Genomic DNA, 20,532 nt, shown 5'->3' with positions numbered 1-20,532 from the left:
TACTGAAACGAGTACAATCCCCCAAGACTGGTGTCACTGGTACAAGAATGAACTAAAATAGTATATAAGTCTGGAAATGCATCCCGAAATACATAAACTGTTTAAGAATAAAAGAGACAGAAGAATAAGGATAGATGAGAATCCGGTGCCACAGGATCTGCTAGTATTTCAAAATTTTACCTGTAATTGTCTTTTAACTATTCTGAGTGTTGCTCTGTTCTCTTTTACTTGTCTATGAATTTCTTCTTCTTCTTCTTCTTTTTTTTTTTTTTTTTTTTGATAATTAAAGGCTTGTATTAATCACCAATGGGAAATTACAAAACTCAGCCAAGCTACATCATAGCCAGCTATTGTTATATGATTATCTCTTAATACTCCCTAGCAGCTATCAGAAACACAAGCTTGTTAGTAAGGATCAAAATAAATAGTTTTGCAAAATACTCCTACATTTAACAGAAGCTCGCACATTACAAACACATGCTATCTCTTTTGCAATGCTTTCCACAGCCTTCTCCTCTTGCTCAAATACATGCTGATTTCGTTCAGTCCAAACGGCATGTGTCCATTCTGTATATATCATTTTCAGGACCTGAGCGCGAGCTGACTTCCCCTCTGTTTGTTGCAGAATCCAGTGTGGCCTCTGTGGCCAGGAGTGTGCAGGCCCCGTGACCCATTTCAACCACTGCATAAGCCTTGCCCATAGACTCTTGCCAAAGACACAATCAACAAATAAATGCTCCTTTGTTTCATGATGTGTCTGGCACAAGGTACAAATTGAATCCACCATCATTCCCCAACTAATAAGCCTCTCAGCAGTATTCAAGTGTCCATGAAGTTGAACCCTTAATGTAAAAATTGCCTTTGGTCTTGCATCATTGCTACATATCAAATGTTTCCATGTCATCTTTGGGTAGACACCGAGCATGTTGATGTAGATATGCCTCATGTTGTTGTTTCCAGCAGCAAATGCTTGTGCTTGATTCAGATTCCCTCTTGCTTCAATCACTTTCCTCACCATCCAACTAGCTTGTTGGGGAATAGGAATAGTAGCCGAGCTCTGCCCTTCGATATAATATGAGTGTATCCACCTCACCCACAATCTGTCTTGTTTATGTTCTAAATCCCAGCAAACTTTGGTAATTGCAGCTCTATTCCACGTCTTCAAGTTGGTGATATGTAATCCACCTGCTGATTTTGGCAAACACATTTTTTCCCAAGACACCAGGGCTCTTTTAGTGATCGTGTTTGTCGCCGACCATCTATAGCTTCGACAGTAAGCCTCTATTGTTTTAATTACCTTTGCGGGCAATAAAAAGAGTTGGGACCAATATGCTTGTCTGCCACATAGGACAGACTTTACAAGTTGAATCCTCCTGGCATATGAAATTCAGACTCTCCTTAAGAAGATATTAATTAGGTGTTTATTTTACTAAATTACATATGCATATTTATTATGGTTTGAAATTCTAAATTTGTCTACTAATACTTCAATAAATTTGAGAAATGTATTGAAAAATAAATAAGGATAGAATTGGAAATAAATAACTAATTATCTTTGAATTTGCTAAAGCGGACAAGTAAAACGAAAAATTTATTTTTAGTATACTGGATAAGTAAAAGGGACGGGAGGTGTATAATATTAAGGCAGGCATGCTATTTTAGGTTAACTTACCCTGATGCAGTAAATAAAAAATTTCTTTGTTGGTGTTTATAAGTTCCTATTCGAAATGACTATAATAGGCTTGTTGGCGAACATTTGCAGGATTTATTGAACATGTTCTTCGAGGATATTTACAAGCCAATTCCAAATGCTTACAACTTAGTTTTGGAGTTGGTTACACAAGAACCAATACTCATGTTTGGTCTTCTTTTTTCTTTATATATGAGGTGTATAGGTTCTTAAAGAAAGTTATAGGACAATGTATAGCAGGGTTTTGGCTTTCTCTTCTATTCTTACAAGAGAAGATAGACAGAGTAATATATGTATGTATTTAGATAGGAGACATGCTATTTTAAGTTCTCCTTGAACTTGTGCTTATTATTATGATGAAATATTGGGAGAAAACATGAATGAACAACGTATTATTAGTACTGTACTGATCTGGCATTGGGTTCGATGTGATTGTCTTGAAGATCTGTTTGGATGTGCATCTTTGTTTGCTGTCCAGGTAGTACAGTAACTTATTCAAAGTGTTAATTTCTGTAACAATTAAGACAGAATATCAGCCACAAGTTAGGTGATTTCATAGTGTAATTTATTTTTACATTGTCGGTGTATAAAAATTAAATCCATTCTGAAAACTATGAGTGATGTTTCCTCGCCTGTGAACCAACGGAAGGTCTGTAAGCATAGGTGTTAACCAAAATTAATTCAAATAGAAACAGATAAGATGCAGAATGTCAATGTACATTTAAGAAAACAGTGAAGACCTGATTCTAGCCCACCACGTAACCTACACGACGAGCTGAAGCCTCTTGCTAGTTGATTATGTCTACCAGTAACGGAGACTGCGCATCTGCAAGAACACTTCCAGAATCCTCCGAGGACAGAAAAGTGGCAAGCGAAAAGTAATGAGCGAAGTTGAGACGAATTTTCGCATGAAAATTATATATAATCTCTGTTTTGTTAGTTTTTATATGGAAGTTCAATATTAGTGTGTACTTTTTCAGTAGTATATAAAGAATAAGTCCTCAAGGACCCAGTATCGAATCACATATAGTAGAAACCTAGCACAAATGGCGGCCGTGCCAAGAACAACAAGAATCCGAACCCACAAGTGGGATATAAATGCCTTAAGGACTATTGCATCCCACAACCAAAACCAGAAAACGGAGAGAGAAAATCCCAGCCCAGCACCCACGGCTACTTGACTGGCCGTGTGAAGTTGTTGAGAAACCCGTAGCCATGACTGCACAAACACAAGGACAGAGCAAATCAATTTATGGCTACAACAGTTAAAATTAAACAAAAAAGGTTTTGTGTAGACAATCCGTTGAAAGCAAGTACAAGCTGACTTGCTGCCCCCGCAAGCATATGAAAGTAATTTGACAAAAATCAACTAAATGAAGGTCCAGTTAAACACTTACAAAGTAGGAACCAATAGCAAAGATGAGTGCGCTAATGACTGCAGTGGTTCCGTTTAACCCAAAATATTCTACCACTGTGTCAAACAAAAAGAAAAGATGTATTAGAGGTTGGGCATGGAGAGTTTTTAATGCAATAGCTGCACACAGAAACTCAAGAAACAAGAAAAAGGAAAGTTGAAGAGTTATACAAGGCACACACTGCATGTGTCCTTTCTAGTAATCTTATTCATCAAATGAAAAACCACATTGTTCTAAAATATGTCTCAGGCAACATCAATTCAATCTGACTATATGCCAGTCAGGACAAGGCCATTTTACTTCTTGCAATTTTAGATCTTCTTACGTAAAATGCATATTGACAGAGCAGACTTTTAAGGATGAAGACTATCTAAATAAATTATGCTTTCTCCATCTGAGCAATTAGCTAAGAAAATTACTTGAGACGATACAGAACGTCACGGTATAAAAGATTGATTGTGCATGAGAGGATGGCATTCCAGGGTCCGATCTTATTGTAGAAACAGGTCGCTCTTGGTTTAGTATTCTCTTCAATACAGTCGAGAGTCCAACATTCAAAACAGAACCAGAAGCTGCCCAAAGTGCTTCTCCATCATGCCTCCAAAGGATGATTACACCAAAAACTGCAGCCACCAGCCACTTACTCTGCATTTTTAGGTAATTAAGAAATCAGAAATCTTTACAAGATTTTTTTCCAATGCCAAAATTTTAAGCAGAAACTTGAGAGATGGATATAACCAGTTACATTCTTGCAGAGAAATTAGATTAAGTTGTGTGATGTCAAAAAGTATGATGATTTGCGAGGAAATGTATCCTTAATTTATAGTGTGATGTCAAAAAGTATGATGATTTCAAACAACAGTTAATTTGGAAGTCTCCGGATAAGTTGCATAACATCATTAAAGAAAAGCTCAGATATTTATGGAAGTTATTCTTTCATTAAACAAAATTAGAGGGTAAGAGAATATAGATAGCACCCAAGGTGACCTGAAAATTACCAGATTACATTAGCAGAAAAAAAAATGTGTGAGATTCTAGGACCAAAAGCCAACCTAACACCAAAACTGGTAAACCAGTTGCAGTCTAATTCCTAGGATGAAGGGAGATGCTAATAAAGATTCATGATATCCTGTTATTGACAACAATATATACATTCCAAAAATGTCGATTTCACTTGTTACGAATTAGGGGCTAGTAATAAAATGAAAAACAGTATGATTGCAAATGCAGGACTATCAGGGTAATTTGAAAGGTCTTACAAAATTATAGACCCCAGCAACACTAAGTTAATATGCAAAAGGTCTTTTTGTATTGAAGAACTCCAGGATGGTAAAGCAGAATACAAAGCAAATATGCTTCATATTACCTTTCTGTATATGTGCAGCATGTGCCCATTATAGCCTCAACTCTTAGCACTAATGTAGCTTACTACTCCCTCGGTTCCTTTTTACTTGTCCCTCATACTAAAAAAAAAAAAAATTCCTTCTTACTTGTCCATTTTAGCAAAGAGAGATTTGCTATTGTCTTCCATTGTTAACCTAACCTTATCATTAAGTAACTATGCTCCCTCTGGTTCATAATAAATGCTCACTTAGCCTTTTCGTTTTGGTCCAAAATAAGTGTCCGCTTTCATAATCAAGAAGGAATTAATTATAATGAAACTTCCAAGTTCCTCACCAGATCCCAATGTGTCAAGTTAATAATATGCAAATTTTAATTAAGGATTAGTCAAAATACTTATTCTTGTCTAGGCATGTAGTATTTTCTTAAGGGGTGTCCAGTACTAGCAATTTCAGCTTGAAGTGATAAGCAGAAAAGGAGGAATAGTTGGCAATTTACTGCTTTGTAGCCTAGGGTTAGAAACATTAAAACTTGTGTAACACTTCAATTCTTTTTTAGGTGTAATCAACAGTATTCTTTAGCAAATTAGCCTTATATCAGAAGCACTTAATTCATTACTCCCTCCATTTTAATTTATCTGTCTGATTTTAATTTAGCACGGAATACTTAGCATGGAGTTTAAGAAAATAGACTTTTGAATCTTGCGGTTGTTAACTAAATATACATATAATATTTAGAAAGATGAAATTAAATATTTGTCAAAAAAGAAAGATTGCATTCTTTTTTAAACGGATTAAGAAGAAAAGTAAGACAAACATGTTGAAAGGGAGTGAATATTTATGAGCTTCCTTCAAAGAATGGTAAAGAGTAAACGAACCAAGCTATTAAGAGTGGCGTTGAGTCCATCAGAATTAGAATTTGAGGACCCATCAATGAATTCTTCTTCTTCAAAACTGAGACCCACTGCCTTATCGCGTGCATTGGCTCGACTTCTGGTCACAGTTAATGGAGATAATGGGTATATTGTATTCCGAGAAAAGGAACCCAATTTCTGATGAAAACCCAATTTGGAATTGGAATATTGTCGAAATCCTAGAAAGGGAGAAATAATAAGGGCAGTTGCTGTAGACATTTTGAGAACTTTCTCTAGTTGAAAGCAAAGCCCCGAAGGCAGAAATGTAACAGGACAAGTCGTCAACTTCGGGAAGAGCACACAAGGTTTTGAGAATTTAAGGTTTGATTGAAGAAATTAACAACTACTCCCTTTGTCTCAATTTATGTCATACAATTTTCTTTTTATTCTATCTAAAAAAAAGATATATTTTTTTATTCTGTAATAATTTAATTTTAAACTTTATCTTTTATGTTTAACGATTACATAAATATTTTTAACTTATTTTAGATCATAAAATTCAAAAGTATCTTTATTTTTTAAATTCTGTACCTAATAAAATTATATCACATAAATTGTAACAAAGAGAATACCTAACAACAACAAGTGGCAATCGTTAGTTCCTCAAAAATATGGGATGTTACTTTTGTTGGATGTGGTGGTGGTGCGATTTTAGATTTGGCGCTTAGCATTTCGTGAACTAATATTGATGAAAGTAGCAGGTTGGCGGGGAAAAATTTACCTATGCTTAAAATTTACCACAAATTGAGAAGTTTAATTGTAGGAGTAACAAATTATACATATCTTATTGAAAAACTCTCTCCGTGTCAATTATGTAATGGTGTTTTATTGAGTAGGATTTAAAAATAATTAAAGAATGACTTTTGAAATTTATGATCTAAAATAAGTTATACATATTTGTACGATTATAAATTATCTCGTTAAAAATAAAATAAAGAAATTTAAAGTTAGTTAAACTAATTAATGTGTCATTTTTTTTAAATTGATTAAAAAAAAAAGAGTGTTGCACAAATTACAACAGTGAAAGCATGTCTTATATTCTTGCTCATAAATTTGGTATAGGCATTTGGTACATTTGTTTTGCACGGATTGCCCATCTTTTGGGGTGGTCTTTAAATTTTGCCCTTCCAATTTGTGGTCTTTAAATTTTGCCCCTCATATTTGTGGTCTTTAAGTTTTGCCCTTTGCTTGGAAAGGTGGGCGAATACATGAAGTTCTGGGTTCGAACCCCTGCTCAGGCATAAAATAAAAAATAATTTCGCCAGACAGGACTGGGGGAGTGTATGCCGGATCCAGCATACAATCTTTAAGGAAAAGCTAAAGTTATGCCAGATCCGGCATAACTAAAAGTCTGCCTCATAAGGCAGAATTTTTCCTAAGACATAGTTTAGTTATGCCTTATGGGGCAGAATTTTAGTTAAGGCACAACAAAATTATGCCCCATAAGGCAAGAACTTTTCTTAAGGCATAGACTTTGCCTTATAAGGCAAAGTTTAAGTTATGCCTTAAAGGAAAAGTTCCGCCTTATGGACATACTTTTAGTTATGTCTTTGGGGCACACTTTTTAGTTAAGGCATAACTAAAAGTTTACCTTGAAAAGTAAAATATATATATATATATATATATATATATATATATATGCTTCAAGGCAAAGCCTGTCGGAAGGGGCAGACTTTTAGTTAAACACAACTAAAAGTATGCCCCCTCCGGCAGACTTCTAGTTAACCACAACTAAATGTCTGCCGGAGGGGGCATAACAAAGTTTAAACTTTGCCTTATAAGGCAAACTTTTAGTTATGCCTTAAGGAAAACTTACGCCTTATGGGGCATACTTTTAGTTATGTTTTATGGAGCACACTTTTAGTTAAGGCATTACTAAAAGTGTACCTCGAAAAGTTAAAAAAAAATACGTATATATGCTTCAAGGCAAAGTCTGCCCCCTCCGACAGACTTTTAGTTAAACATGACTAAAAGTCTGCCGGAGGGGGCATAGCAAAATTTAAATTCTGCTTTGCAAAATTTTTTAAAATTTTTGACTGAGCGGGCGTTCGAACCCAAAACCTATGAATTTTAGCCGAAGGACAAAATTTAAAGACCACAAATATGAGGGGCAAAATTTAAATATCACCCCAGAAAAAGGGCAATTCTGCGAATTGCCCCATTTGGTATTAAAAGAACATCAATTATGCACCCATCGACTCATTATGGGATTCAGACTTTTTTTCCTTGACAGTAGAACTGTAGAAACCCAATTCTATTATCGTCCAATATCATCTTTTATCTTTAATGGTATCATGTCTAAGAGTAAGAGTCGATACTAGAAACAACTCATTGGAATATCTCATTAATTTGGTAATTGGCGTGCAAGTTAATTTGTTCAGTGATCAATTGTGAAAACAAAAATTAATTTTCCTCACTGTCGAAATATGGCCCATTCTAGATTTTTTTTTTTCTTTTTATTTTAACATTTCAGGTTGTGTTAATACATGTCCGGCTCAATCTAGTTCTTTCTTTTATGACGCTGACTTGTGGCATTTCTTGAGCCAATCCCCAACCCAAAAAGATTAAAAGAGAATATGAAAAAATAAAAGGAAAAAATGGTTATGCCAACTTTGCTGAGCCAATTACCCCAATAACCGGGTGATTTACAAGAATGGCCTCAGAGGTAAATGATCTTAAACTTTTAACCCCACTTGCTCCTTTGCCAAACTTTTGACTTCTGACCTTGAAGGTTTGCCCGATGGGAGGGGTCAAAAGTTTAAGACCGCCCATTTCCAAAGTTATTGGGTGTAATTTCCTGCCAATAATTACTTCTAGAATTGTCATCGAACACTTCCAAAATCCTTCAAATTTAGTGTGTACTTCTCACTATATATAAATAATCAGTTTTGCTCAAGAACCCAGTATCGAACTACATATAGGAGGAAGCTAATACAAATGGCAGCAGTGCCAAGAAGGATACTAAGCTGAACCCACAAGTGGGACATAAATGCTTTCAGGACTATTGCATTCCACAACCAAAACCAGAAAACCGAAAAAGAGAATCCAACAGCGGCACCCACGGCTACCTGACTGGTTGTGTGAAGTTTTTGTGAAACCCGTAGCCATGACTGCACAAACAGAAGGAAAGAGCACATCAATTTTTGGTTACAACAGTTACAACTAAACTGAGGTCTTGTGCAGAAAACCAGTTGAAAGAAGGTAGAAGCCAAACTGTTGTTTTGCATATGGAAATGTGTGATCATCTCATTTAAAAGCTTAAGCGGTTAGAGAGAGCACAGTTTATTTATTTAATTATATTATGAACACCCCCTCATGTGCGTGCTTGATTCTATTTTCATTATCAAGCACATGGAAGTCTGTTTGAAAGCTTAAGCAAGTATGTGATCATCTCATCTAAAAATTTAAGATGTTAGAGATATCATACTTTTATTTACTTAATTATATTCTTAATACGGCAAGCATATGAAAGTAATCTGCCAAAAAACAAATAAATAAAGGTTCGGCTGTCCACTTACAAAGTAGGAGCCAATTGCAAAGATAAGTGCGCTAATGACAGCAGTGATTCCATTTAAGCCAAAATATTCGACCACTGTGTCAAACAAAAAGAAAAAGATGGTATTAGACGTTGGTATGAAGAGTTTTTAATGACATAGCCACACATGAAAATTCATTCAACAAGCAAGAAAAGGAAAATTGAAATGTCAAACAAGGCGCAACACCCTGCCCTTTCTAGTTATCTTATTCATCAAAAAAAATAACATATGGTTCTAAAGTTTAGTACTACAAAAACTTTAAGAATGTACATAGATTGATAACAGATGCAGCAGAATTTGAACACCACTTTGTTGTAGCTTAACTCTTTGGTCTTAGGTACTGGTAAGTGTTGCAAGAAAAATATCGAATTTACATGAGATTATTTCTAGAGATCCCATGATGGCTGAACAGTTCTCAGCTACATCTAACCATGCCCTAAAACCCTGGTGTAACAATCTATAAAAAGTGCATGGGTGTCTCTCTAGAAGACAATCACATCCTATTATATATCCATGATCAGAGGAGGGAAGTTGTACATATCATTTAATTGATTGCTTTTAAAGCCTTGTGGGAAATTCTAATAGAGAATAAGCAATAGTCCGGCAAAAAAAACTCGCTTTGGTATTAGAGAAACTAATACTGGTATTAGCTTTGGTATTATTTAATCCCTTGTTTGATAGTGTTTTCAACTTATACACCCTATTCCGTACTACTTTTATACATAGTAAACCATGACATTGATAGTACCAGTACTATTCCTATTCTAATACACCTTATTCAGTACTATTTAGAAATTATGCAATACATGTTACTTAATACAACAAACCAAATAGTTGATAAAAAATAATGCCAGCATAACTAATCTCAGCAGTATTAATACACCATATTCAGTACTATTCTTATACACCCTACCAAATGACCCCTAAAGATAGAGAGCATAAGTATAACAAGATAACGACAAATTTATAACAAAAAAAAGGACAAGCTAACCAAAAATATTCTCATGAACCTATTTTGTAAAATGCATAAGGATGAAGAATTATGTAAACCAAGTATATTTTCTTCATCTGATAGGCTAAGAATATTACTTGAGACAATACAGAACATAACTGTATAGAAGATTGACTGTGCATGAGAAGATGGCATTCCAGGGTCTGATCTCATAGTAGAAAAAGGTCGCTCTTGGTTTAGTATTCTCTTCAACACATTTGAGAGCCCGACATTCAGAACAGAACCAGAAGCTGCCCAAAGCGCTTCTCCATCATGCCTCCAAAGGACAATTACACCAAAAACTGCAGCCACCAGCCACTTACTCTGCATTTTGAGATAATTAAGAATTTAGAAATCTTTACAGGATTTTTCTCCAACGCCAAAATTTTAAGCAGAAACTTGAGAGATGGATATGACTAGCACAGAAATTAGATGAAGTAATGACCGCTCTTTTCTATCTCGCATCTATAGTATTTTGTATTTTTGCCCTGGTGGATTTCTTCCTCTGTTAATAAATGCAAAAAGAGTTTCAAAATTATCAGGTCAAGCAAGCAGGTCTGCTGCACCAATCTGATCTTTGTGAGGAAATGTATCCTTGATTTATAGTGTGATGCCAAAAACGTGATGATTCAAATGATAGAGTTAAATCAAAGTCTCTGGATGAGGTTTTTAAATTTTTTGAGAAGTAAGTCATTGGATAAGTTACACAACATCATTACAGAAAAGATCAAATCTTTATGGAAGGTATACTTTCATCAAACACTAGAGTTTCAGAAAATATAGATAGCACCATCGGAAGAAAAATTAGCATCCGGGATGACTTGAAAATTACCAGCTTAACAGTAGCACAAAAAGATATGAGAGCTTCTAATAGATATATTCAAATATTGCCAAGTTCACCTGTTCTGAAACATAATACCTAGCTCGTCTGACAATCAGGGTCTTGTAATAAAATGAAAAAGTATATGACTGCAAATGCAGGAAGTTATCAACGTAATTTCAAAAGGGCTTCTAAAATTATAGAAGTCCAGGATGGTACAGGATAAAACTAAGTTAATATGCTTAAGCTTAAAAGGTCGTTCTGAATTATAGAAGTCCAAGATGGTAAAGCAAAATACAGTAACAATTCTTTGTAATACCTTTCTCTATATGTGCAACATGCATGCCCACTATAGTCTCGAATGTTGGCATAGGTAGCCTTAGGGGTGGCAAGATTAAGCCATGAAAACATGATCTGCCCAACAAGCTCAAGTTCGGGCGTGTCAATGACCCAGCCATTTATTAGCTCAACCATTTCAGCCCATCTAAAATTGGGCTGATATGTAACTCAAATTGACTCATAGAAACCTTATCAAAAGATTTCCCAAAATACATTTTTTTTCTATTTCATATGTTATATATAGCCATAATAAAATAGTAAAAGAAAATCTTAAGTGTTACAAAAGATCAAACAAAGAAATTAAATCTTAGTAAGAATTTGGCTGGTTGGGTTATGACTCACTTTTTAGTTCATTTTAGCCCAACCCGGTTCTACCTAAGTAACTTTTGGGCAGGTCAATTAACTCAGCTCATTTTATCCCGCCCAATTGACACCCCTAGGTAGCCTCAAAAGTTGACTCACTACCTTGTAGCCCAGGGAAACATTAAACTTCTACACAAGACTTCAACTCTTTTCTGTAAGACATCAGGTGAATTTAGGTATAATCAACTCTATCCTATGGCAAATTAACTGTCTTAGAAACATTCAATTCATACAATTATGAGCTCCAAAGTTAAATGAAAATTAACCACGAACCAGGCTATTGAGAGTGGCGTTGAGTCCACCAGAAGCAGAATTTGAGAACCCATCAATGAGAGCTTCTTGTTCAAGACTTCCTACTTCACCAACACCCTCATCACCGACAGTGACTTGACATCTGACTGAATCTGCCATAGTGGGAGATGGGTATCTTCTATTTCGGAATAAAGGCTTGAATTGCAGGTGGAAATTCAATTTTGAAATAGAAAATGATTTGGGTTTTGGACAGTGAACAAAGGGGGAAATAACAAGGGCAGTTGGGGTAGACATTTTGAGAATTTTTAGTTGAAAACAAAGTCCCACAAGCAAAAGCACATAGGCTTCGAAAATTTAAACAAAGGTGACCTTTAAGTTTAGAAATTACTAAAGGTGACTTGTAGGGACCACATGAAATCAAAACTCAATTAAATTTGTGATTAAGAAAATTGGAGTTGAAAATGTATTTTACCAAACTTGTTAATCTTTTATAAAATACAAAAAAGACCCCAAACCATTTAATCCAACCCCCCATTTATTTTCAAACTCAACATCAGTCCATATCCAAACACACGAACTTCATCCAAAACACACGTTCATCTCAACTGCTCCTTCAAAATTCAAACCCACGATCTCAACTGCTAAATGTGCCTGCTGAAACCGTCGTCAACCTCTTCAAAAGCCGACTCAGCAACGAACTACTGCTCTCCATTTCTCTCAGGTAAATTCGCTCAACTCTTTCTTCTTTTAAAGTTAGAGTTTTGAAATCATAGTGAGAAAATGATGATTTTGGTCAGAGAAGAAGAAGAAGAACATGGGTTTGTCTGCAATGTTGTTTATTTTGTTGTTCAATGCTTGAGAAACCCTTATTTGCTGTATTTGTTCGAGTTGTTGGGGTTTGTGTGTTTGTAAATAGTGTATGTGGTTGTGAAATTCTGGTTTTTGGTGTTGTTTGTGTTCTCGTTCTCCTTAGTAGTTCGAAAAAAGGGCTTGTTGGGCTTGACAAAACCCGCATTTGCTCTATTTGTTCCACTTGTTGGGGTTTCTGTGTTGTTAAATAGTGTATGTGGTTGTGAAATTATTGTTTTTGGTACTGTTTGTGTTCTTGTTCTCCTTGGGTTTCGAAAAAAGAGTTTGAATTTTTTTTGGATTTTTTCCAACAGCTGAGTAAGTTGTTGCAGCAACTTCAGCACTTGTTTGACAGTTGAGGTTGGTTTATTTTGTTTAACTTGTGATGGTGGTGTGTTTGTATTGAAGCAAATGTTTTTTCTGGTTCAAAAGTTAGAGTTTTGAAATAAAAGTACGAAAATGACTAATTTTGGTTAAAGAAGAAGAGGAAGAACATGGGCAGGGTGTCTATGCAATGCTGTGTATTTTGTTCAATTTTTGACTGTTGTGTGTTTGTAATACACTGATATTGCAGCCTGATAGTGAAATAGATGTTGTTGTCCTTGTAAGGCTTAGGAAAAATGGCCTTGCCATTTTTTTTTTTACCCAACAGCTGAGTAATCTGTTGCAACAGATTTCTAATCTGTTAGTAAAAATCCAACAGTTGCTGAGGTTGTTGCAGCAAGTGAATATGTTGTTGCAACAGATTTAAAATCTGTTGAAAATTGTTAAAACAGTTGCTGAGGAAGCTGCAGCAACTGTTCTGATGGTTTCCAACAGATTAGTCTGTTAGAACAACTCAATCATATGTTCCAACAACTTTACCAGTTGTTGCACCAGATTATCCATCTGCTGGAATTAATCAATACAGTTGCTGAGGAAGCTGCAACAACTGTATTAATATTTTCCAACAGATGTATAATATGTTGCAACAACTTATGAAGTTGTTGGAACATATGATGGAGTTGTTCCAATATATTACACACTTGTTGCAACATATGCTTCAGCTCTTGTAAAAATTCATTATTTATTTACTTTAAATGGTGCACAAATCAATTGAAAGTGTTTTTGCTTATCTCCTGTGTGCAGATAAAATGCCTTCACGAAAAAGAAAAGGGGAGGAATCATCGAAATCATCTACAGTTAGTAAAAGAGCTAAGGGGCCATCATTAGATGATCTTGCTGAACAGGCAAATATTCTTTCTGATCAAACTGCTGAACAGGAAACCTCTCAAGTAGGAGTTTCTGGCCAAGAAAGTAAAGAAGATCAAGTAGATGAACAAGATAAAGAAGAAGAACAAGAAGAAGAAGAAGAAGAAGAAGAAGAAGAAGAAGAAGAAGAAGAAGAAGAAGAAGCTGAAGAAAAAGAAGCTGAAGAAGAAGAAGAAGAAGAAGATGATGATGTAAATAATGATGACAATGAAGAGGATAAAATTGCATCTTTTGAAAGGTCGGCGACCGGGGCTGTTGATTCTTCTATTGGGACTGATATTGACAGACCTTCCACTGATGAAGTTGTCAAAACTTTCAGTATTGAGAAGTTCCGTGTGCAGATGCCGATGGATAAACTAGGTGATTTGAATGGTGATCTTGTTGTAAAATCAGTCATGGGCAAGCCCTTTGATCACTTTAGGAAGATACTTCAGGAGGAGGACTTGGAGGATTTCTTCAGGGCCACATGTTTTGGCATGTATCTAGATTTGCCTGAGGACAACAATGCAAGGTTTCAAATGACCATTGTGTATGGTCTTCTCAAACGAAGAATTATTTGCAGCAAAACTGATGAGATATGGATAAACTACTGCGGCATGCCAGTTTGTTTTGGCATCAAAGAATTTGCCATAATTACCGGACTGAGGTGTCATGATCCTTCTCAGCCTCTTCCTACAGTTACATTAAAGAAGGGAGCCATGACACCCAAGTCATCCAAGGGAGCCAAGACACCCAAGTCATCCAAGGCAGCCAAGAAAGGCAAGAAAGGCAAAGCCAAGGTTGACGATGATTTGGATTTAGTGGATGTTTGTGGAAAGAGCTACAAGGCAGCGGATTTGCTAGCAGACTTGAAGTCAGAAACTATGTCAAGAAAGCACAAGGAGTCATTATGCTTAGTTTGGTTTGTGAATTCTATTCTTTGGGCAAGGGATGTAAAGAATAATATAGAACTTGGTTTGATTAAACTGTCGGAGGATCATGAGGCATTCAATAACTATCCATGGGGTCATAAAAGTTTTAAGTTGACTGTTGAATATTTGTGCAAAGCTTTGAACCCTAATGTGAAGACTTCCAACATCTATGGCTTCCCTTGGGCCTTCATGGTAAACTTTCTTTCTTCAATGTTAAATCTTTTTAATTATTTTCCTTCATTGATTATTCTGATTTTTGGTGGCATAATTTTTTCTAGGCTTGGGCATTTGAAGCCATTCCTCACCTACGGAGTCAAGTCAGGGACTACTCAGAAGAAGTTTGTTTTCCAAGGATCCTCAGATGGTTGACTACCAAAAACAGCAACAAAAAAATGAATCTTGATCCTTTTAACCCCCCCCCCCCCAAGGAAGCAGAAAGTCAGAATCTGTTGGAAAATATCCCTGAATAGTTTTATAAGAAGTAACTACTTGTTGCAACAGATACATTTATCTGCTGCAACAACCTCATAATATGTTGGAAAAATCAAAACAGTTGCTGAGGAAGTTGCAGCAACTGTTCTGATATTTTCCAACAGATAGTGAATATGTTGCAACAACTCCTAAGATGTTGGAACAACTTGATCAGTTGTTGCAACAGGTTCACAATCTGTTGGAAAATAACAGAACAGTTGCAGAGGAAGCTGCAGCAGCTGTTTTGGTTTTTCCAACAGCTAAAGAATATGCTGCAACAACCTAGGAGGTTGTTGAAACATATGTGGGGGTTGTTCCAACAGATTACACACTTATTGGTTGAATATATCTGTTTGTTTGTTGTAGGTTGTACATTCAAGGCTTATCCCGACAAAACGAGAGGTGCAAATGCCATGCCTCGTTAGTTTAGGGCATAGGGAATCTGTGCATGATGAATTGATTGATAAGATAAAAGAAGAATTGGTTGGAGCCACAACCATCATAAGGGCTGGTGTTGTTGATGGTGGTGGTGATAGAGTTGGTGGTGGTGATGGAGTTGGTGGTGGTGGTGGTGATGGTGATGGTGTTGGTGATGTTGTTGATATGAATACTGTTGTTGATGTTGCAAGACAAGCAGTGGAAGGTCTTGCTGATAAAAGAAGAGATGATGATGGTGGTGGTGATGGAGTTGGTGGTGGAGTTGGTGGATACACTCCCCAAAGTGGTGGTGGTGGGCAGACCACAGATATTCCTTATAGGTTGGGTAGATATTCTTCAGTTGGTGCCGGTTCCTCCAAGGTGTATTCTTGTGCTTGTGAATGCAGTACTTGCAGGCTGAAAATGGAAGGTTTGATAAACAAGGTTGAAGAGTTGCTTCAGGCACAAAAAGATACGAATTCAGCTATAAAGAGTATGATGTCCAAGAGGGGTGTCCAGCCATCCAAAAAGCTCAGCTCACCCTATACTCCTATTGGGATTCGCAAGAGGGCAAAAACAATTTCCAAGGCACTTGCTGATTGTAGAGCAAGGAAAACAAGTACTCCGCAGAAGTCTATTGCTACTCCTCCTGCTGAAGTTGTGCCACAAGTGCTGAAAAAAGTTGATATTTTCAAGCGTGTAAACCCCCCAAAAAAAGAAGAAGCTTGAAACCTTGATCAAATCCAAAAAGAGTGGGAGAGCACTGTACTCAATGCATGAATTTGGGACCGAAGACTTCAAGGTTATGACAAACATGCACGAATGGTGGGAGGATTGGGTAAGTTTCAACACTCATATATATATGCATATAATTCAGTATGCTGTTTGAAGTAGTCATGTAATTCGGTGAACTTGTTGCAACAAGTTAACTAGTTGTTACAACAAGTTACTAACTTATTGCAACAAGTTAACCAGTTGTTCCAACAAGTTAACAACCTGTTGCAGCAAGTTCACTAGTTGTTCCAACAACTCTAACTACCTGTTGCAGCAAGTGGCTGACTGTTTTGATACTTTTACTGCAGTATGTAGATGAAATTTTGTTGCTGATGCGTATGAGGCAGCTCAATTTCCCTGAGTACTATGATTCCTCTAATAGAATCATGGACCTCAACTTCTACCATCACTGTCGCAACAGGTACTTAGGATTGTCCGATGAGTCTACAAATGTGGGTGTCGTGCCCTATGATCAAAGACTTGCTCTCTTTAGGTGGGACGATGATGGTCTCGCTTTTCCCAGAGGTAGTGTGCCCTACCCAGGTGGCTGCGAGTGGATTGGTGCCAAAAGGATCATAACTGTCATGAATATTAATGACAACCATTTTGTCACTGTTGAGATCATCATTGAGGAGGGTATCATAAATGTTTATGATTGCAACATTCCATGTAATGACGACAGTGATTTCTTCTGCCACATGCAGTCGTTAATGGATTTGTTCCCCAAGTTGCTAAAGCAGAGTGGCATGTTCTCACACTTACCTGAAAAGTTGCTAAATGAATCATGGAATTTTGTTCGGAAGAAGGATATCCCCCGCAATGATACCAATAAGGCATGTGCTTCCTGGTCACTTGCTTTTGTTGAAGCTTTGCTTACCCGCACGAATATGAGCAAGCCCGATACCTTATTGAGTGACCATACTGTGGAGAGGATGCAATGGAGGTGGGCTTGTGGAATTATTGATAAGGTGTTGGAGCCCTAATGGAGGTGGGCTTGGGACAAACAATTTCTCTTAAACTATGTTTGCATTAAACAATTTCTCTTCTACCATCAATTTGAATTATGGTGGATGAACACATTATGTAAATTTGTTAAATATGTATTATATGCTCAGTACCCTTATATATTGTTTAAGTTGTTTCAGTAGTTTTACGCAAGTGACAGATATGTTGGAACAACTTAATCACCTGTTGCAACAAGTGAGTTAGTTGTTCCAACAGATGTGTTACTTGTTGGAGAGAACTTCAGTTATTATCTCTGTGTCATAACAAAATGCAACAACTAAGTGAGTTGTTGGAACAACTTAATCACCTGTTGCAACAAGTGAGTTAGTTGTTCCAACAGATGTGTTACTTGTTGGAGAGAACTTCAGTTATTGTCTCTGTGTCATAACAAAATGCAACAACTAAGTGGGTTGTTGGAACAACTAACTTACTGTCACGGCCCAACCCCGTGGGCCGCGACTGGTACCCTAACTGGGTACCCGTACATACCTACCTGACCGAATTTCGTATCATACAGATTTTTTTTATTTTTTTTTTAAACAGATGTTACAGACATAAGCCGATACAGATACGGCACGCGCGCAAACATATATATATCTGGATATACAGAAACATGCAGATAAGCCGATAAGGCTAACATACAGACGAAACCCGTAACCCACACATCTATCTACAAGCCTCTACAGACATACAGAATCATATGACGGGACAGGGCCCCGCCGTACCCAGAATATCCATACATACAGAGTATACAGAAGACAGAAGATATATATACCAAAAGTATACGCTCCGGATCAAAGGAGCTCTTCAAACAGCAGAATTAGAACCCTACGCTGGCGGCGTATCACCTGGTGCGTCGGTACCTGCGGGCATGTAGCGCAGCCCCCGAAGAACGGGGGTCAGTACTAAAAATGTACCGAGTATGTAAAGCAGAACATAACAGATATAAACATAGTCCGAACCGGAGTCACAGAAATATAACGAACAGAACCATAAGTCAGACTGACGGACAGAGTCATGATCCAGACAGACATACAGAACCGTGTACCATACAAATAAACAGAATTATGGTTCGGACAGACAAACGAAATCATAATACGGACAGACGAGCAGAATCAGAATCCATACGGACATACAGAATCAGAATCCATACGGACATACAGACGTAGTCGTCTTTCAGACGGACAGACAGAAGTATGTCGGACAGAATTATGCATGCAGAGTAGTACAGAGTCATACAGAATCATACAGAGGCATGTGCTTATATAAATATAGACAGCACACGCATACATTCATACAGATCCCGGCCCTGTCTGGGGGCGCGGTAACAGAACCCGGCCCTCTTAGTACGGGACGCGGTGGACAGACAGAATCAGATCAGATCATATGCCATCCTGGCCGCCATCCCCATACACAGATCATAATATCATACAGACATACAGATCCCGGCCCGTACGCCGAGGGACGCGGTGAACAATGCAGGGAAATATGCACGATAACAGAACCTGGCCCGGGACGCAGTGAAGGAATGCATTGAGACAGACACGAACCGATAAATGAGAAACTACTTACATACAGACTCAACATACAGACTCAATCAAACTGAAGGGTGCCAAACGGCGAGTCAAAATCAGCGTATCCGGATAGTATGCATAGTACGCGCCTATATCCTACTTAGGGAGGCACGACAGATCATTATCAGAATCAGATTCTCAGATGTTCAGAAATCATTTTGTAAGAATTTCATGAAAATAGTTGTATCATAATCAAAATAATAGTTCAGATGGTTTCTGAGAAAATCGGACAAAACGGAAGTATTTAAAGTATTACAAAAGATATCGGGCCTTGCGGGCCCGCCGCGGACCAACTCGAGGCAACATAGGTAAATTATCGCTAATAGACCTTATGAGGTCATCCATAATCGTTTGGAAGTGTTCCGACTCCGTTTAGGGAAGTTTTGTACAAAAACTCACTTTAAAGGCAATTTGTAAGAAAATAGCTTCAATTGAATTGAAGGAATTGGAGCGGTTTTCCGTCTCGAATTCCGGGGAACGGAGTCGTACTTAAGGCTCGCGACCGAGCCTATCACATCCAGAACATGCCTAGGAACAAAGGGAAGTGCTTCACATACCTCGATAGCGCCTCACGCTCGCTTGGCGTCGATCCCAAGTTCGTCCAAAATCTAGAAATGGTCAAGTTTACCATTTGTTAGTTTCAACTTTTCCATAGTCCAAACTTAACACATACTTGCCTACCGAAATTTCGGCAGCATTTCCTCTGTATATATGACATCCCCAAAAGTTAAACACAGCCAAACAATCAACACAACCCAACAACAATATTCATAATAACGACAAGTAGCTCAAAATACATAATAAGGCACAATTTGCCAACTTTCCGTCATAACTTAACATTTTCCGTTCCGACCTTACACTTCCAAACCAAACTTATTATTTTGATGTTCATTACCCATCAAGTTCATTACAACACGATTTGGAGGCATATCATACCATTCTCACAAGATATACATAAGATATGCAAACTTACAAACTTTCCATTAAGCCACTACTTGTCCAATTTTTCCTAACTTTCAACATACAAGTTAATTATACATTTCCATCTTCCAAATTCATCAACAATAATCATAATTTACCTCTTGATACTTTCATTTCCATTTTTACATAAACCATAACAAAGTTGCATATTTTCCTACAACAACTTAATAACCACTTTTCCATGACAATAAAGATTGTTATCTTTCCATTCACTTCACCATAACACACTTAACACACTAACAAGAGTAAATTCATATTCCACCACCAATACCATACCACACGGCCACATACAATATTCTCCAACTTCCATTAATTCATTCCACTTTCATTTCTAATACAATTTCCACCATACTATAACTAAATTACAACATGAATTCAAATCATCAAAGACATGTAATATAAGCATACTCACGGCCCAAACACAAGCACTTCCAACACACAAAATTTTCATACTTTTCATTCATTTCCACACACCACAACATATATACATATATTTCATGGCATGAAAATGGTAAAATCCTTACCTTTTCTTCAAGTTTTCCACTTGCTACAAAGTTTTCCTCTTGCCAAACTAATTGTACCAAGTTGTAGAGGACTTTGCACTAAGTAATATTCCCACAAGAATTTGATTTTTAAACC

The 20,532-nt window shown here is 37.0% G+C and overlaps 4 protein-coding genes across 4 annotated transcripts; 1 reads left to right on the top strand and 3 right to left on the bottom strand.

Moving 5' to 3' along the window:
* Positions 1-415: 415 nt before the first annotated feature.
* LOC132624270 (uncharacterized) lies at positions 416-1,207 on the bottom strand. Its single transcript, XM_060339075.1, has one exon. It carries the CDS (start codon positions 1,205-1,207, stop codon positions 416-418), a length of 792 nt encoding a protein of 263 aa, XP_060195058.1.
* Positions 1,208-2,591: 1,384 nt separating this feature from the next.
* On the bottom strand, positions 2,592-5,710 carry LOC132623548 (lipid phosphate phosphatase epsilon 2, chloroplastic-like). Its single transcript, XM_060338327.1, has 4 exons — positions 5,324-5,710; positions 3,525-3,750; positions 3,088-3,161; positions 2,592-2,909 (listed from the first exon to the last, which is right to left on the bottom strand). The coding sequence occupies exons 1-4, from the start codon at positions 5,576-5,578 to the stop codon at positions 2,667-2,669; spliced, it is 798 nt and encodes a 265-aa protein (XP_060194310.1). The 5' UTR covers positions 5,579-5,710; the 3' UTR covers positions 2,592-2,666.
* Positions 5,711-8,200: 2,490 nt separating this feature from the next.
* On the bottom strand, positions 8,201-12,014 carry LOC132623342 (lipid phosphate phosphatase epsilon 1, chloroplastic-like). Its single transcript, XM_060338084.1, has 4 exons — positions 11,682-12,014; positions 9,985-10,210; positions 8,878-8,951; positions 8,201-8,469 (listed from the first exon to the last, which is right to left on the bottom strand). Exons 1-4 carry the CDS (start codon positions 11,952-11,954, stop codon positions 8,242-8,244), a joined length of 801 nt encoding a protein of 266 aa, XP_060194067.1. The 5' UTR covers positions 11,955-12,014; the 3' UTR covers positions 8,201-8,241.
* A 2,572-nt stretch (positions 12,015-14,586) lies between these two features.
* Positions 14,587-15,153, top strand: LOC132623010 (uncharacterized). The gene is made up of 2 exons (XM_060337710.1): positions 14,587-14,863; positions 14,950-15,153. Exons 1-2 carry the CDS (start codon positions 14,624-14,626, stop codon positions 15,139-15,141), a joined length of 432 nt encoding a protein of 143 aa, XP_060193693.1. The 5' UTR covers positions 14,587-14,623; the 3' UTR covers positions 15,142-15,153.
* The last annotated feature ends 5,379 nt before the right edge of the window (positions 15,154-20,532 follow it).

Source organism: Lycium barbarum, chromosome 12, assembly GCF_019175385.1.
Source record: "Lycium barbarum isolate Lr01 chromosome 12, ASM1917538v2, whole genome shotgun sequence".
NCBI classification, from domain to species: Eukaryota; Viridiplantae; Streptophyta; class Magnoliopsida; order Solanales; family Solanaceae; genus Lycium; species Lycium barbarum.
The sequence above is the reverse complement of the archived record's forward strand: the minus strand, read 5'-3'. Positions and strand labels throughout refer to the sequence as shown.

Bases quoted from the DNA above. Each gene is read 5' to 3' on its own strand.
- LOC132623342 (XM_060338084.1), bottom strand. From the start codon at position 11,954: ATGTCTACCCCAACTGCCCTTGTTATTTCCCCCTTTGTTCACTGTCCA. The intron at 8,952-9,984 runs GTAATATTCTTA...TGTTTGACACAG, and splicing joins TATGTTCTGTATTGTCTCAA to TGGTCGAATATTTTGGCTTA. The intron at 8,470-8,877 runs GTAAGTGGACAG...CTGTTTGTGCAG, and splicing joins TTGCAATTGGCTCCTACTTT to TCATGGCTACGGGTTTCACA.
- LOC132624270 (XM_060339075.1), bottom strand. From the start codon at position 1,207: ATGTGTTTGCCAAAATCAGCAGGTGGATTACATATCACCAACTTGAAG.
- LOC132623010 (XM_060337710.1), top strand. From the start codon at position 14,624: ATGTCAAGAAAGCACAAGGAGTCATTATGCTTAGTTTGGTTTGTGAAT. The intron at 14,864-14,949 runs GTAAACTTTCTT...AATTTTTTCTAG, and splicing joins GCTTCCCTTGGGCCTTCATG to GCTTGGGCATTTGAAGCCAT.
- LOC132623548 (XM_060338327.1), bottom strand. From the start codon at position 5,578: ATGTCTACAGCAACTGCCCTTATTATTTCTCCCTTTCTAGGATTTCGA. The intron at 3,751-5,323 runs GTTCGTTTACTC...CTAAAAATGCAG, and splicing joins ACGCCACTCTTAATAGCTTG to AGTAAGTGGCTGGTGGCTGC. The intron at 2,910-3,087 runs GTAAGTGTTTAA...GTGTTTGTGCAG, and splicing joins TTGCTATTGGTTCCTACTTT to TCATGGCTACGGGTTTCTCA.